This window comes from Cyprinodon variegatus, unplaced genomic scaffold (assembly GCF_000732505.1).
Source record: "Cyprinodon variegatus isolate N-32 unplaced genomic scaffold, C_variegatus-1.0 Scaffold2320, whole genome shotgun sequence".
NCBI classification, from domain to species: Eukaryota; Metazoa; Chordata; class Actinopteri; order Cyprinodontiformes; family Cyprinodontidae; genus Cyprinodon; species Cyprinodon variegatus.
This window is the reverse complement of record NW_015152773.1, coordinates 17,698-33,956: the sequence shown is the minus strand read 5'-3', so window position 1 is coordinate 33,956 and position 16,259 is coordinate 17,698. Positions and strand designations below refer to the sequence as shown.

Here is a 16,259-nt window from a genome sequence, read left to right as displayed (position 1 = left end):
AGGTGATGATAAATAACATAGTTATGTATAATATATTACATTTCTGACTGTATATCCCTGTAATTATTACACACTGTAGCTTTAACATTGTTGGATGAACAACTTAATATTATGAGACAAAGCAAGATGAAAATATTTGTAATACTCACTATTTGCTCGCTTAAATCCCGAAACAAACAGCATATAATATATTTATAGTTTTTATAAAAGTAAAATAAAAAAAAAATTGCATTTAAATCAATTAAAGCATTAAATCTTAAAATGTAATGTTTGATCAGAAGCACCAACCGATAAAAATAGCTGAAATATAAACAAATAGTATATAAGCCAGTTTTATGATTCATAAAATATATCTTTGGTTTCTCACCATTATCTCTCTTCTTCCAACAGAGGATGACTCCAGCAATGATGAAAACCAGAACCAGAACTGCAGCAATAGCCCCGATAACGATCCCAATGGGGTTTCCTGAAACTAAATCATTTAAACTGATTAAACTGTGTAAAATATCACAAAATTCCTGGGCAAGAAAACATTTGAAGCAGCTGCAAGGACAACCTACAGAGTTTGAGATGTAGGTATCTTTATTGTCATCTGATATAAAACATGAAGCATTTCAGCAAGCATTTTTCTTCCTTTGGTGTTTTTTAAATTTATACATTTTGCACAGAGATTCAAAATGATCTACCCATCTGAGCAGCTGTTCTGTTTTCTGCCTTACAGGTTAAAATGAGGAGGAGGGAGGCTGATCCAAAACTAAAGGCTTTTGTGAATTAGACACATTTCCACAGACTGATTAATACTATGAGTCATATATCACGGGAAGGTCCGAATTTGTTGCCATAGGACAGTCCAATTCATCACCCCATACAGTCACCTGCGGAGTGCCTCAAGGGTCGGTCCTTGGGCCCTTTTCACCATCTACATGCTCCCACTCGGTCAGATAATCAAAAAACACAAGGTCTCTTTTCATTGTTATGCAGATGACACCCAGTTGTACATAAAAATGGACTCCACTTCTCCCACAGTTCTGCCATCTGCTTTTCACTGCTGCCTGGAGGAGATAAAGACATGGATGGCTGAAAACTTTCTACAGCTCAACAGCAGCAAAACAGAAGCCATTCTCATTGGCACCCCACACCAAACCAAGTCCTTCTCCCTAAACAGTATCCCTATAAACAGAGGGATGTCAAAACATATATATATTTATAAATATATCACCACAACTGCAATATATGGAAAAACTGAAGATAAAACTAAAGGAAAAAGAATAAACGAGTGAGGTAATTAAAGATATGAGTGAACATAGGGTGGAAAATAATTGTTTTTGTGACTAAAAGGCTTTCAATTTAGACGACTGTTCATGAATCTTTAAGACACTGTGGAAACTTGTCTTTCAACTGTAGTTTAACCCCAAAGACAGATGTAAAGGAGAAAACTTGGAAGTCACTGTCTGCTCTTCTGTTTTCCGAATATGAAATCCGTTAAAAATCCATGAAGCAAAGTAAAAAATACAAACCTGAGTTTCTACAACAAATGTATACAAAATAAAACACAATTTATCAACATATTGTTTTTAAAACCCATTTATAATACTAAAGTATTACCTTCATTAGTACTGATCTTTGTTTTTTCCAGAGGAGTGATGACATCTCTTTCAATACCAGAGAGCTGAAACACACATTCATATTTGGTCCAGTCCTCAGATGATGGAAGGTTCAGGTCAACGCTCATCTGGAAGGTTCCATCATTGTTAGGGAGGATCTCTCCTTTCTCCACACCATCATGGATCTCTGCTCCATCTTTCCTCCAGAACATTTCTGCTCTGTTGGGGTAGAAACCTGTAGCAAAGCAGCTGATTGGAGAGGAGGAAGATTTCTGGAGGATGGAGACTGATGGAAGATCTGGAGGATTGATAGGATAACATTCTGTTTATAACTAATTTATAAACAAAAACGACAAAGACTGATAATTTGATTGCTGAACATAATACTTTTAATATAGATGAAAAAGTGACTGAATAAAAAAAAACTGATAACACCAGTTACAAAGATTTAAAAATGTTTAAACATAACACAGAAATGTAGCTGTTTATTTTAAACTAAATGATGTCTAGTAATACCTGTTCTCATCAGAGTTCTCCTCCCATAGCTCAAATACTTCTTCAGCCACTCAGGACACATCAGAGTTAAGTAGAAACTCTCAGGACTTGCAACAAATATATCACTATTCCACTTATTTTTGCTGGTGACAGCCTCTTGTACTGGAGCGATCCATGACCGTGTCCTCAGGTCCAGAACAATGAAATCTTCTCCATCGTAACCAATCTGATCATAACCTTTAACCTCTCCAGTCTCATCATCCCACTCACAGCCGTACATCTGCTGATAGACGTGAACTCCTGAGACACAGCAAAAGAGTTTGAATATTAGTAGTGAATTTAAAACAGACTTCATTAATTAATCCAATAATTAAATAATTAATTATTTTAATGTAAAAAGTGCCTGAATAGAACAAACAGAAACCTTGAAAAAAAATTACTATGGGCAAAAACCCTGACTTTCTATTACCGGTACTGTTCCAAGAAAAACAATACATGGTCACTTTACCAAATGTTTGAAGATTTTAATGGAGCAATGGCTACAGATAAATAAAACATTTACTGCAAATGTTTCAGGAAATAAATTTAAGGACATTAAAAGTTTTAAATGTTTGGGTTTGTTAGTTTTTTTTATATATTAATGATCATGAACTTTGTCAGTTTGAGTCCAGCTAATCTGTAAAGAACTCTATCCCTGACTGTGATTATATTTTATATTTATAGTATTTCTTAGCATTTTAGGACATGTAGTTTGTTCTGTAATTTGTTTTTAAATGTGTGAACCTTCCAGGGGACAATGGAAAATTAGCAGTAGCAAACTCTGGTACAAGACATCTCTTCTTTTTAAGATTGGTGTATTTTGTACACTCTACCTGTTAAATAAACTAATAAACTAAAAAAATACAAATAATAATAAATGAAGGGACTCTGGAAAAGACTTTACTTAATAGAGAAACAGAAAAATACCTGGAGAGAGATTAAAACTAAGAGATAGTTTACAATTTTAAGCATTGTAACAAGTGAACAAAAAAATTAAAATGTTTTATTTTAACCAACACTATTCATAGCTTGCGACTAAGTACCTGTGAATACACATATTACTATTTTAAGGTAAAATCATTGTTGAAAAGTTACTTAAAATCTTGCTACATTGAAACAAGTTCTAAATAAATATATATTTAAAAAACAACTGATGAAATCATTAATCCAGATATCCAAGTACAATAAAATGTGCATTAATATGAGCTAAAGGAACATCATTAAAAAAAAAGTGTACATCAGCTTGACCTCCAAGCCCCCATATTATGTATATTTGGTACACTTGTGTTAATGATGAAAACTGTTGACGACCCCCTAAAACCCTGTGCACATTAATTATTGACTTGAATATATGCCAAAAACCTAAATAAAAACTTTTAAAAACAGTTGTTAAAGAATATATGACATGTAGATGATGAATAATGAACAAACCTCCAGTCTGGTTGAAACGTTGTTTTGCAAATTCTATGTTTAATTTGAAGGTTTGCTGTTTATCCAGACATGTATCAGTTTCCTCCTCCCAGTAACGTGGATGTTCTGAACTCACTTCTTTCATCCATTCCTGTTTAGGAATGTTTCTGTTGGTTCTGCTGTCACAGTAACTGATCTGAACATCATCCACAAACCCAACAGACATGTATGAAGGGAAGTCTGAGATTCCTGAAGATGCCGTGTAGAAATACCTCAGAGAGTGGGTCACTGTGAGGAAAAAACACAAATTTCTTAACATTTTACCATCATTACTCTTTTGTTGAATGATATGGTCAAAACTTATTAAATAATTTTTTTTTATTTCAGTTGTAATATTGTTATATATATATATAAACAATATAGAAGCCTCAGTTAAATGAAAGCAAACAGTTAACATCTACCTGTACAAGCTGCAGAAAATTTTTACCAAGTCTATAGAACTCACATAATAGAAATTTTTAGAAATATTTGATTTAAAATAACAATATTTAACTATTTTTATTCAGGGCTACAAGTAAAAGCAAAAAATCCCATACTGTATAAGCCCGTTATCTTTTTTACTTCATGAGTTCTTGACTCTTCAATTACTGGTAATTTATTTTTTTGTGAAATATTTGTCCTATAAGTATGTAAGTATGTGGACTATGTCCACAGATCACTATAATAAATCAGCTATGATCTCACATCTAGCTCTTAAGAGATACGAACTAATGGTCCCCAGTTTATCCTGAAACATCTAACATTGGATGAACCCTTTTTTACAGTGGAACAGCTTTAAAAGCCATTTTAATTTTTTTAAATCACCCTGTCTTCAAAGCCATTGCTGAACTAATATTCAGGAATCCTATACAAAAAAAAAATGATTACGATGGTCTTTGCCAACTATTATGAGACACAGAGAAACTAAAAATGGAGGAAAAGTGTTGTAAATGTGTTGAAATAGTAAATTCTATTGTTCTGCAAAATAGCATATTTTAAAAGAGATAATTGTTGTGAAAAAATAAGGCTGGCTTGATATGTTTGGAGATTAATTAGCAGCCCACCTTTCATCATCCCTGTATTTATTTTACAACTCTAGTAATGTAACAGCTTCTATCACATCTGTTAAGTCAGAATCCATGATTTCATCTTTGATGCAAGAACATGGTTTCTCATGGTGTCTACTGAGATATTTATTCGTTAACATGGTTGCCTTGAAACCAAACTTTAGTAAGCAGAAACTAGACTGCATGAAGTCCATGAATTGGCTGAACGTACACAGATCCAAAACCACAGTGAGGGGCAGTGATCAACAGAACAAGCTGGAATGCAGATAAGAAAAAAGAACAGTTGATGTCCCGCTTCCAAAATGGCTGAGCGCAGTATTGCTTTTTTTTTAGAAATTTATGATCATTGAAGAATTGTTGTTGTGTTTATCTCGTAATAGAGCTTAAAAATTTTTCATTGTCACTCTTCAACATTTTGAGCACCATTTAGAGAAATAAGGAGTTCATGGACAAGTTTGTTCTGGGGCAATAAAAAAAAAAAAAAAAAACGGATATCCACGTCACTTGTTGCTGGGTTAATCAAACACTCAGAGGTTGTCGCACAAACTGTAACTAAACTTTGAGTTAATTATTACCCAAAAATGTTTTATATGAAATATGTTAAATCAGGGTCTGTTTTTTTCTAGACTGTAAGATTTTTTAGAAATAATTTTATTTTGTTTTCTCTATTTTATTGGACTTTGTTTCCAAGTTTGAAGACATTTCGCCTCCCATCCAGGAAGCTTTTCGACTCAAAATGTCAGAAATGGCGTTGAGTTTCAGGCTTTGTACAGTAGCCAAACAAAGCGTTATTTTAGCTTAGAAAACATGCAAATTGAAACGGAATAACGGGTTGTTTTGGGGTCATGTGGCTTCTTTTGATAGCTTGTCGATGTCTCTGAAAGGGAATCATTGGCCTGGCTGAATAGGCGACTACTCTATTTGAGTAGTTTGTGGTCAAATCTTATTCTCTCTTTCGATTATAAAAATGTTCATATGTATATAGCCAAGGCTACGGCTGCTCTTAATAATTATATCAAAGCTTCTTTCTTGTAAGATTTACAACTTTACTCTCACATTATCACGACGTCATTCTTGTAATATAATGATTTCATTCCCATAACATCATTTTGTTCTCATTTTTTAAAAGCAAAAATGTCTATGGCTCTAAAACGTTGTTGTATCACCTCAGCCTTCAGCTGACCTTACATTCAAAAAGGCAAAACATTGTTTGAGTTACACTTAACCTTGATTCTTTATCTACTAAAATATAATTCTTTCTCACCTGCCACTGCTCCTCGGATTACCAGAAGAATTATGGCTAATATCCTCATTGTACATTTCACATGTTGTTTTTCAATGTCAGTTTCAACCTTTTCAACACCATCTAGAGAAATAAGAAGTTCTTGGATGTTCTTGGAGTTTGTTCTGAGTCAATAAAAAAAAAATAAAGGCACCAGCCATGTCATTTACTACTGGGTTAATCAAATACCCAGAAGGTTTTGATGAAACTGTAAGTAAACTTTGTCCCTTTGAGTTAATTATTATCCAGAAGTGTTTTATATAAAATATGTTAAATCATGCTCTCTGTTTCTAGACATTTATTAGCATTTTTTTATTATAATTGTAATATTTCGATTTTCTATTGAAACTGCACCTATTTCCTTAAGTTCAAAACTTGTTCTCTTGTTTTAATATAAAAATTCAATATAAATAAATATAAAAGTTGAGAATGATGGGACATTCCAGATGCCTCTGGACATCGATCTGTCCTCTGTTCCACCTGAAGACTGGACCAACTATGAATGTGTGTTTCAGTTCTCTGGAGTCAATAGAAACATCACAGAAAGACTGGAGAAAATGAAAATAATGACCAATGAATGTAAGTAACTTTAAACAATGAGCCACATGTGTTTATAGACATATTTCTACTGATTGGCCTTTAAATTTAAATCCCGGAGTTCCTCAAGGTCCTGGATGTTGTAGGGTTGTGTTGGCTGACGCGACTCTTCAACATTGCATGGACATTGGGGGCAGTTCCCCTGGATTGGCAGACTGGGGTGGTGGTCCCCCTATTTAAAAAGGGGGAACGGAGGGTGTGCTCCAATTACAGGGGAGTCACACTCTTAAGCCTCCCCGGCAAGGTCTATTCGGGGGTGCTGGAGAGGAGGGTCCGTCGGATAGTCGAACCTCGGATTCAGGAAGAGCAGTGTGGTTTCCATCCTGGTCGTGGAACGCTGGACCAGCCCTACACCCTCAGCAGGGTCCTGGAGGGTGCATGGGAGTTCGCCCAACCAGTCTACATGTGCTTTGTGGACTTGGAGAAGGTGTTCGACCGTGTCCCTCGGGGGGCCCTGTGGGGGGTTCTCCGGGAATACGGGGTGCCGGGCCCTTTGATATGGGCTGTCAGGTCCCTGTATGACCGGTGTCAGAGTCTGGTCCGCATTGCCGGCAATAAGTCGAGCTCGTTTCCGGTGAGAGTTGGACTCCGCCAGGGCTGCCCTTTGTCACTGATTCTGTTCATTACCTTCATGGACAGAATTTCTAGGCGCAGCCAAGGTGTTGAGGGGATCCGTTTTGGTGGCCTTAGGCTTGCGTCTCTGCTTTTTGCAGATGATGTGGTCCTATTGGCTTCATCAGGTCGTGATCTGCAGCTCTCAGTGGATCGGTTTGCAGCCGAGTGTGAAGCGGCCGGGATGGGGATCAGTGCCTCCAAATCCGAGGCCATGGTCTTGAGCCGGAAAAGGGTAGAGGGCCTTCTCCAGGTCAGGGGGGGGTGTCCTGCCCCAAGTGGAGGAGTTTAAGTATCTCGGGATCTTGTTCACGAATGAGGGAAGAAGGGAGCGGGAGATCGACAGGCGGATTGGCGCAGCGTCTGCTGTGAAGCGGGCGCTGTACCGGTCCGTCGTGGTGAAGAGAGAGCTGAGTCAAAAAGCGAAGCTCTCGATTTACCGGTCGATCTACGTTCCTACCCTCATCTATGGTCATGAACTCTGGGTCATGACCGAAAGAACGAGATCGCGGATACAAGCGGGCGAAATGGGTTTCCTCCGTAGGGTGGCTGGACTCTCCCTTAGAGATACGGTGAGAAGCTCGGTCATCCGGGAGGGACTCGGAGTAGAGCCGCTGCTCCTCCACATCGAGAGGAGCCAGTTGAGGTGGCTCGGGCATCTGTTTAGGATGCCTCCTGGACGCCTCCCTGGTGAGGTGTTCCGGGCACGTCCCACCGGGAGGAGGCCCCGGGGAAGACCCAGGACACGCTGGAGAGACTATGTTTCTCGGCTGGCCTGGGAACGCCTTGGGGTTCCTCCTGAAGGGCTGGAGGAAGTGGCTGGGGAAAGGGAAGTCTGGGCCTCCCTTCTTAAGCTGCTGCCCCCGCGACCCAACTGCGGATAAGCGGAGGAAGATGGATGGATGGATGGATGGATGGATGGATAAATAATCAATTTATGTACATTTTAATTCTTGTAAATATCAGTTTTATTCAAAATGATTATTGATAAAAGTTGGTAAGTAATCACAATGAAAAAGATGTTCGATCTAGAGCTTAAACCTGAAAGAATTTTATGCCCTATACCTTTTATCTAGAAAGCACGGATGTTTAAATATATGTGTCTATTTGTTAGCAAAGGTTGTAGGACAGTATAGTTGTATTTTATGTAGAAAAAATGGATGTGGTGGATGTTCATTTTCCTGTTGAACAGTGTAGATTGACCGTGAGGTTCTGGCACCTATCCACTTTCGGCCACCCCCCAGTGTACGTTGGTTATTGCCTGGCCACCCTTATTAAAATTTTCTGGATATGTCTCTGGAAACTGGGATAAAGGCCATGAATACATCTGTGACTCTACATTGATGTGACCTTTTCTCTTATTTTAAAGCAAATCTCACCATAATGATCGCCGCAGTTGGTTCTGCTGTTGCTGTTCTTGCTCTTGTGATCGGAGTCGTTTCTTTACCAGAAAAAGAACGGTGAGAGATGAATAACTTTTCTTCCTTTTGTGGTATTTTTATTATTGTTGACCTTTTATTCAGAGAGAAAAACATCTGATTTAAATGTTAAAACTTTAAACAGTATAACTCCACATGAACATATCGGTGGTTCAGTGGCAGACTGATTTATTGGAAAGAAAAATCTAGGAAAAAGTAATGGTGCAACATGACCAGCATGTCAGCAGAATCTGGACTTTCTATGTTAATCTAAGAAAAGGAAAGATGATTGAAGTAGGTGAAAGTAACGACTAGCAGACTCCATGATGTGGGAGCCTTTCGCCTACCGGACGAAACGCTTTCGCTGGCCAGGCAAATATTAAGGCGAGAAAAAGCAGACAAAACTGGCAAGATTTCCACAGGTTTAGGGGTCTGGTTCGGCGTGAACTAGTGTTGATCTAGTGTTTGCTATCAATAATATTGCTGCAAGTTTTATTTGGTAAAATCAAAGCTTTACACTGTTTACTTGTATACTTTTTTACGTTTAATATTTAGAAAAACACTGATCAGTTTATTACCGGTTATCGGCTACAAGAAAAAGAAAAGGAGATATCAGCTGTGAAAAACCATCAACATAAATCCCAAGTTACAGCAGAGAGACAGTTGCCTCTTTGTAAATCCACCCCATGAGGTGTGTTTTACATGATTAAATCCTTTATATGTTACCTTATCTTAAGAGGAGAAACTTCAGTTAAACTGCTTTTGATGTCGTCAAATACTCCGATTATCTAAAGGTATTCCCATTAGAGCAGACATATACTCTGATATCCAATGTCTGATGTGTTTGATTTAAATCCTTATGTCTTTTCTTATTTTTTTATAGTTTTAAAGTATTTGAGTATTCAAGTGCTTTTACCTGTGGTTGAGATATAAATTTACATTATAAACAAATGATTATTCTAAGATTGTGTTTGTTTCAGCAACATTTTTAATTATCTTGCGAAATGAAATTGAACGATTCAGATTAGCTAGCTGAATGAATAGAAGGTGTAGCCGCCTGTGGCTCGGGCTGCCTGTCACTACTCTAGTCGGGCGCACGGATGACGTCATACACACTCCGCTTTGTTTTAAAAAAATATGACCTCGGATGTCTGGGGAACAGTGATTCACCTACATGTTATGAATGCTGGCGTACCATAAAGAATACATTATGAACAGTTTAGTTTGTTCCTTCAACTCGTTGCCCATAGGAAGACGTTACTTGGATATAACAAAACCGAATATGTTCAGAACGGCTCCAAATGACACAAAACTCACATGGGTGAGTAGAACATGATGTAATAACGTAAAATCAAGGGGCCAATGTAAAAAAAAAAACGGTGTTCTCCTTTAAGTTTGCCAATGACCACTTGGATGATCCAGAGGTGTCATGGGACAAAGTCATGTGGTCAGTTGAGACCAAAATAGAACTTTTTGGTCATAATTCCACTAATCGTGTTCAGCAGTGTTTGGAAGACAAAGAATGATGAGTACCATCTCAAGAACATCATCCCTAAAGTGAAGCATGGGGTGATAGCACCATGATTTGTGATTGTTTTTCTGCACTAGGTACAGGGCGACTGCACTGTATTAAGGAGAGGATGACAGGGCTATGTATTGCGAGATTTTGGGGAACAACCTTCTTCCCTCAGTTAGAGCATTAAAGATGTTTTGAGGCTGGGCCAGGAGTGGCATTTTAAGAAGACTATCAAGGTTCTGACCTAGCCAGTCTCCAGACCTAAACCCAACAGAGAATCTTTGGAGAGAACCCAAACTCTGTGTTTCTCAGGTACAGTCCAGAAAACTGACTGATCTAGAGAAAATCTGTATGGAGGAGTGGGCCAAAATCCCTCCTGCAGTTTGTGCAAAGCTGTTGAAAAACTACAGAAAACATTTGATCCCTGTCACTGCAGACAGAGTTAATATCACAAATGTTGATTTACCAAATATTAAAAACTTGCCGAATAGCAGGGTGTTCAAATACTTATTTTCCTCACTGTATACTGTATGTTGGATGTTATTTTAGGATGTTTTTTTTTTTTTTTTACTTTGATAAAGTCAACAAGCAGTACTATTTGATCCCAGCGGATCCTTTTATTTCAATGAGGGAGATAAGAACGGCCTGATCTCAGCTTCTCAGCGACTTTTTGTTTGTGACTTAAGTTGCCTTAAGCTCTTAAAGATGCCTTTTTCTTACGATGTCTCTTTAGTTAACTGAGTCATTGAATGTCATGCTATCAAGGATAACAGAAACGTGGTCAGATAGGCCTGCATCAGTTATAGACACCTTTGAAATGTTTAGACTCATGTCCCTATTTGTTTGTTTAGCTTTTAACACGTTGAAATGAACCAGTTTCAAAGACGATTACATACTGTAGTTCTCCTGCAATTCTATCGTCAGAACAGACGACACATATCACATTTAAAACCTCATCAAATAAGTTTGTTTTAGACTTAGGAAGCATGTTAATATTCCAGAAAATGGCTTAGACCAGGATCTTTACCTGGAGAGTCAGATATTCTACAGTCAAATTTGCACAGAAAAACCTAATTTAGACTTCAGTAAATCTATGAACAAGGTGGGCACACCCCCACCTTGGCTGACTCTATGAAAATAGGTGCTACGTTAAATTCACTTAACCATATTTTTGTTAAAAGCATAACATCAACATTATGACCAGAAAGTCATTGATTAAAAATTATTTTTCTGGCAGATTCAATAAACTCATTTTATATGAATTTGCATCTGGTTTTACCTCAAAATTTATGTTTTTTGTAAATCACTTTGTTTTATGTCTCTCCTATGGCATATTAGTGCTTATGCATACACCAGCTCTGTTTATACTAAGTCACTGTTAGAAAATTGTGTTTAAGGTTTAAGGTAACCAATAAAAGTAGCTGACATAAAAACAAATAGTACATAATACATGTTACATGAGCTCGGTGATTATTGTTATGTTTTATGTTTTTTATATTTGTATGAAAGCTTTTAATGTTGATGAGCGTCTCGTATCAACGGGTTAGCTCTAAGCTTTAGCTTTAGCTGGTCCTATACATTCCGGTGGCTCCATTACCGTCATGTATTTTAATCGATGTTCAGTTAAATAAACAAAAACAAAACTACTTACATTTAAAGGTGTTCTCCGCACTACTACTGGCGCTGCTGCTGCTTTCCGTTGAACAGCCTCCGCACAGCGTTGTGATGTCACAGGCCTTAAAATGCGTCCTCTGAGAATTGAGACGAAGCCTTAGTTATATAAGGGGGCATCTTCATCTGTATATACACTACTCAAAAAAAAATGAAAGGAACTCTTTGTAATCAGAGTATAGCATCAATTTAATTAAACCTCTGGGATATTGATATGGTCAGGTAAGTAGCAGAGGGGGTTGTTAATCAGTTTCAGCTGCTTTGGTGTTAGTGAAATTAACAACAGGTGCACTAGAGGGGCAACAACGAGACGACCATCAAAACAGGAATGGTTTTACAGGTGGAGGCCACTGACATTTTTTCCCCTACTCATCTTTTCTGACTAATTTTCACCAGTTTTGCATTTGGCTAGGGTCACTGTCACTACTGTTAGCATGAGGTGCTACCTGGACCCTACAGAGGTTGCACAGGCAGTCCAACTCCTCCAGGATGGCACATCAATACGTGCCATTGCCAGAAGGTTTGCTGTGTCTCCCAGCACAATCTTAAGAGCATGGAGGAGATTCCAGGAGACAGGCAGTTACTCCAGGAGAGCTGGACAGGGCAGTAGAAGGTCTAAAACCCATCAGCAGCACCAGTATCTGCTCCTTTGTGCAAGGAGGAGCAGGAGGAGCACTGCCAGAGCCCTACAAAATGACCTCCAGCAGGCCACTGGTGTGAATGTTTCTGACCAAACAATCAGAAACAGACTTCACGAGGGAGGCCTGAGGGCCCGACGTCCTCTAGTGGGCCCTGAGCTCACTGCCCGATACCGTGGAGCTCGATTGGCATTTACCACAGAACACCGGAATTGGCAAGTCAGCCACTGGCGCCCTGTTCTTTTCACAGATGAGAGCAGGTTCACCCTGAGCACATGTGACAGACGTGAAAGGGTCTGGAGAAGCTGTGGAGAACGTTATGCTGCCTGTAACATCGTTCAGCATGACTGGTTTGGTGGTGGGGCACAGACCTATACAGGCTAGACAACGCCACCCTGACTGGCATTAGGCGTCGGGATGAAATCCTTGCACCCATTGTCAGACACTATGCTGGTGCAGTGGGTCCTGGGTTCCTCCTGGTGCACGACAATGCCCGGCCTCATGTGGCGAGAGTATGCAGGCAGTTCCTGGAGGATGAAGAATTTGATACCATTGATTGGCCCCCTTGCTTGCCTGACCTAAATCAGATAGAACACCTCTGGGGCATTATGTTTCAATCCATCCGACGATGCCAGTTTGCACCTCAGACTGTCCAGTAGCTTAGTGATCCCCTGGTCCAGATCTGGGAGGAGAAACCCCAGGACGCCATCAGTCGTCTCATTAGGAGAATGCCCCGACGTTGTCAGGCATGCACGTGGGGGCCATACAAATTACTGAATACCATTTTGAGTAGCTGCAATGAAATTTCAGCAAAATTGACTAGCCTGGCCGCATCATTTCTTCACTGTAATTTTTGGGTTGTCTTTGAGTTTAGCCCTCTGTAGGTTGATAATTTAAATTTCCGTCAAATGATGTGACATCCTTTTGTTCCTAACACATCACCCAGTCCATATCAGTATAAATAAACACCACTTTTTCCCCCATTGAGATTTGATGCGTTGTAAAAGTGTTCCTTTAATTTTTTGAGAAGTGTATATTATTCTCAACATTTATTGTTCTTTTTAGGCTTGTTTTCTTCATAGCACTGGGCTAATAGCTAAAAATGAATATTAAATAAGCAATTTTTGTTGTTTACTTTTTATGGTATTTTGTGTATTTGAGTTATGCATGTACTTGTTTTCTAAGTTAATTAGCTATTTTTTATACGAATAGGGGAGAGATGCTTTTGTTTTTTATTGATTATTTCATTTAATCGTTATTCTCTGCCTGAAGCTGGTTTTAGGAACAAAATAATAAAATAAAAAATGTACACAAATATGTAACATTTGATGCCTTCATAAAGCTACAAGTACAAAATACCCGTCATATGCGGGAATTATTAGCATTGAAGTGTATTATTTTTATTTTCTTTAGTATTTTTCTCGTTCTTAAGTAAAGAAGAGTTATATTGCAAAATTTCGGTCAAAGAATAGACAAAATGTAGTACACTTTGGGTAAAAACACGAAACACTCTGAAAATAAATTTACTGATACATTTATTCAAAAGCAAAATAAAACAGCACTACCTTAACATAGCTTTAATAATCCCAAGAAAAAATGCACTTTAAACCAAACTCCCATGGATTTTAAATTCCACAGAAAAAATAAAAGTTTTCAAAATTACGGTTTTTGAAAAATTGGAAGACAGATAAAAGAAATTCCACAAATGTATGGAAGAAAATGCAACCAAGACAAATCATCTTTCAAAAAGCCAATCAAATAAAAAATAATTAACTTTAAAACTATATAAGAAAAATTAAGAAAAACACAGTACAGTTTCTAAGAAATGAAACATCATACTGTATAATTTAACCTAGAGTTTAGGAAAATCGAAACCCAGCAGCCAGAAAACAGAGGCAACTTATCTACATGATGGATAAAGTAATGGAACAGATGTTTATTGTTTACAATCCTTACAATATTTGAGACCCATTGATTATTTCGTTGTTTTTTTTTAAATATATTTTCTGGAAATAAAAATGTAAGTATCAGTAAAAAGAAAATTTTTAAAAGAAAGAGAAATACCTTTCAGGGTACAAGGGGACTGATGCTAAGTAATTAGCAAATCAAACAAATTTGTCAACTTAGAAAGGTTTCTCTTACAGTGAATAATTATTCAAATTAAAAAACATATTTTTTACATATTCATTAGTAGGCTGATGCATTTCCCTAAAATGAAAGGGTGAGGGGCATGGTACATTCTGGACAAGATATATTTTAAATCTTCAAATTAAACTTAATGACTGGGTGGCGCTATATCACAAAAACCCAAAAATATTATCTCTGACTCTCAAATTGTTCTTTGAAAAAGGAATGCACATATGTTTTTGTAATATAGTAAATTATTGCTTGTCTCATCTCCAATCCTAATTTTTGTTTTCCAGGATCCTCTAATAACAAATACTAGAAACTTTTACAAATTATCTTTAAAATGATGGAAGGTATCTACACTCAACTTCTCACATTTTTTGTCTATTTAAACAGCGGGGGATGGTTAATATTAATTTAAATTGTTTTTTTTTTTTTTTCCTGGTAAGAGTAAGGTAGCTCTTTGAAAAATAAATGTTCCAACAATTTATTAACAACAAATCAGAAATACATTACAATTTATCCAATGAATGTTGATCAATTAGTGATGGTAGAGAAGAACACAGTGGTGTTGATAATGATTCCAGTGCAAAGATTATCCTTTGACCTAAAGGGATATAAAGATAAAATATTAAACAGAACACAACCTGAGACATATAAAAATAGTTTTATTAAAAAAGACAAAAAATCGTCTACAGGTATCTACAGGTTTTAAGCATAACGCCATTTGGTCTTTATTTATTCCATTGATAGATCTGCATTACTCTTTATCTAATTCTAAGTTATCACTCAAATTCATACTAAATATGTCAACTTTAAACTTAAAGAATAAAAAAATTTTTTTTTTTTATTCCATAAAAAAAAAAAAACAGAAGCACTATCTTAAGCTGCTCTGATCTTTACAGGAAACAACTTACAGTGAGGATAGCTCTCTAGTTTCCATTTACTTTTGGAATCATTTCCTCTTCCACCTCACGGTTGTCAATCGCTGTAAAATCAGAAATGATTACAGTTTAACCAATTAAAAATTTTACTATCTAAAAACACGTAAATAAACCATCTGAACTGCATTAGGAATTTAACATTTTTAAGTAAATTATTAGTTTTACTTACGACTTGGAGGACGCTTAGCTGCAAAAAATGAAAAACATTTTTTATTTTGTTGAGTAACTAAATTTATTTACTTTAATGTACTTTAGTGTTTCTTTTCTTTACAGTTTATATGCAGTACTCTTTATATGTTTGTAACAGAAGTAAAAGATGCTTAGTGAATAATTTCAACCTTAAATTTTATTTCTACAATTCTTATGGAACAGTGCATGATTAGTATATTGTGTATAGTAACATAGATTTAAAATTAAGAAATATAATAGTAAACCTACCACATGACAGTTTCTGTCTAATAGTCTTTCTGAAAATGTATCCAACCACACAGACAAAGCTGACGAGAACAATCACTGCTGTTATGATGAGGGCCAGTGTAATGATATTACCTGTGAAATTAATTACAAAGAAAAAAAATCTTATTATACCTTATTATAAATCATAAGATTTTTTTCTAACAAAACAACAATTCTATGATGATTGCTTATAGTATAATTAGAAAAAAAACACCTGCTCTATTGTTTTTATTAAAATTTGAACTTATAATTTGTGGCCATGAATTACTTTGTCTTTCACAGCTATTCATTTTGATAAGACAATATTTTTATATCTGGTTTAATAAAATGGCAGCTTCAGATAT

The 16,259-nt window shown here is 36.8% G+C and overlaps 1 protein-coding gene across 1 annotated transcript in view; it reads right to left on the bottom strand.

Moving 5' to 3' along the window:
- Positions 1-367: 367 nt before the first annotated feature.
- The window catches only part of LOC107080783 (major histocompatibility complex class I-related gene protein-like), a gene marked incomplete at its 3' end in the record, with an annotated part of 21,862 nt that continues 5,970 nt past the window's right edge, over positions 368-16,259 (bottom strand). The window contains exons 5-6 of the mRNA XM_015368987.1: positions 1,606-1,783; positions 368-472 (exon numbers count right to left, since the gene is read on the bottom strand). Coding sequence (XP_015224473.1) covers positions 368-472; positions 1,606-1,783 — 283 coding nt within the window. The remainder of the gene's footprint in view (positions 473-1,605; positions 1,784-16,259) is intronic.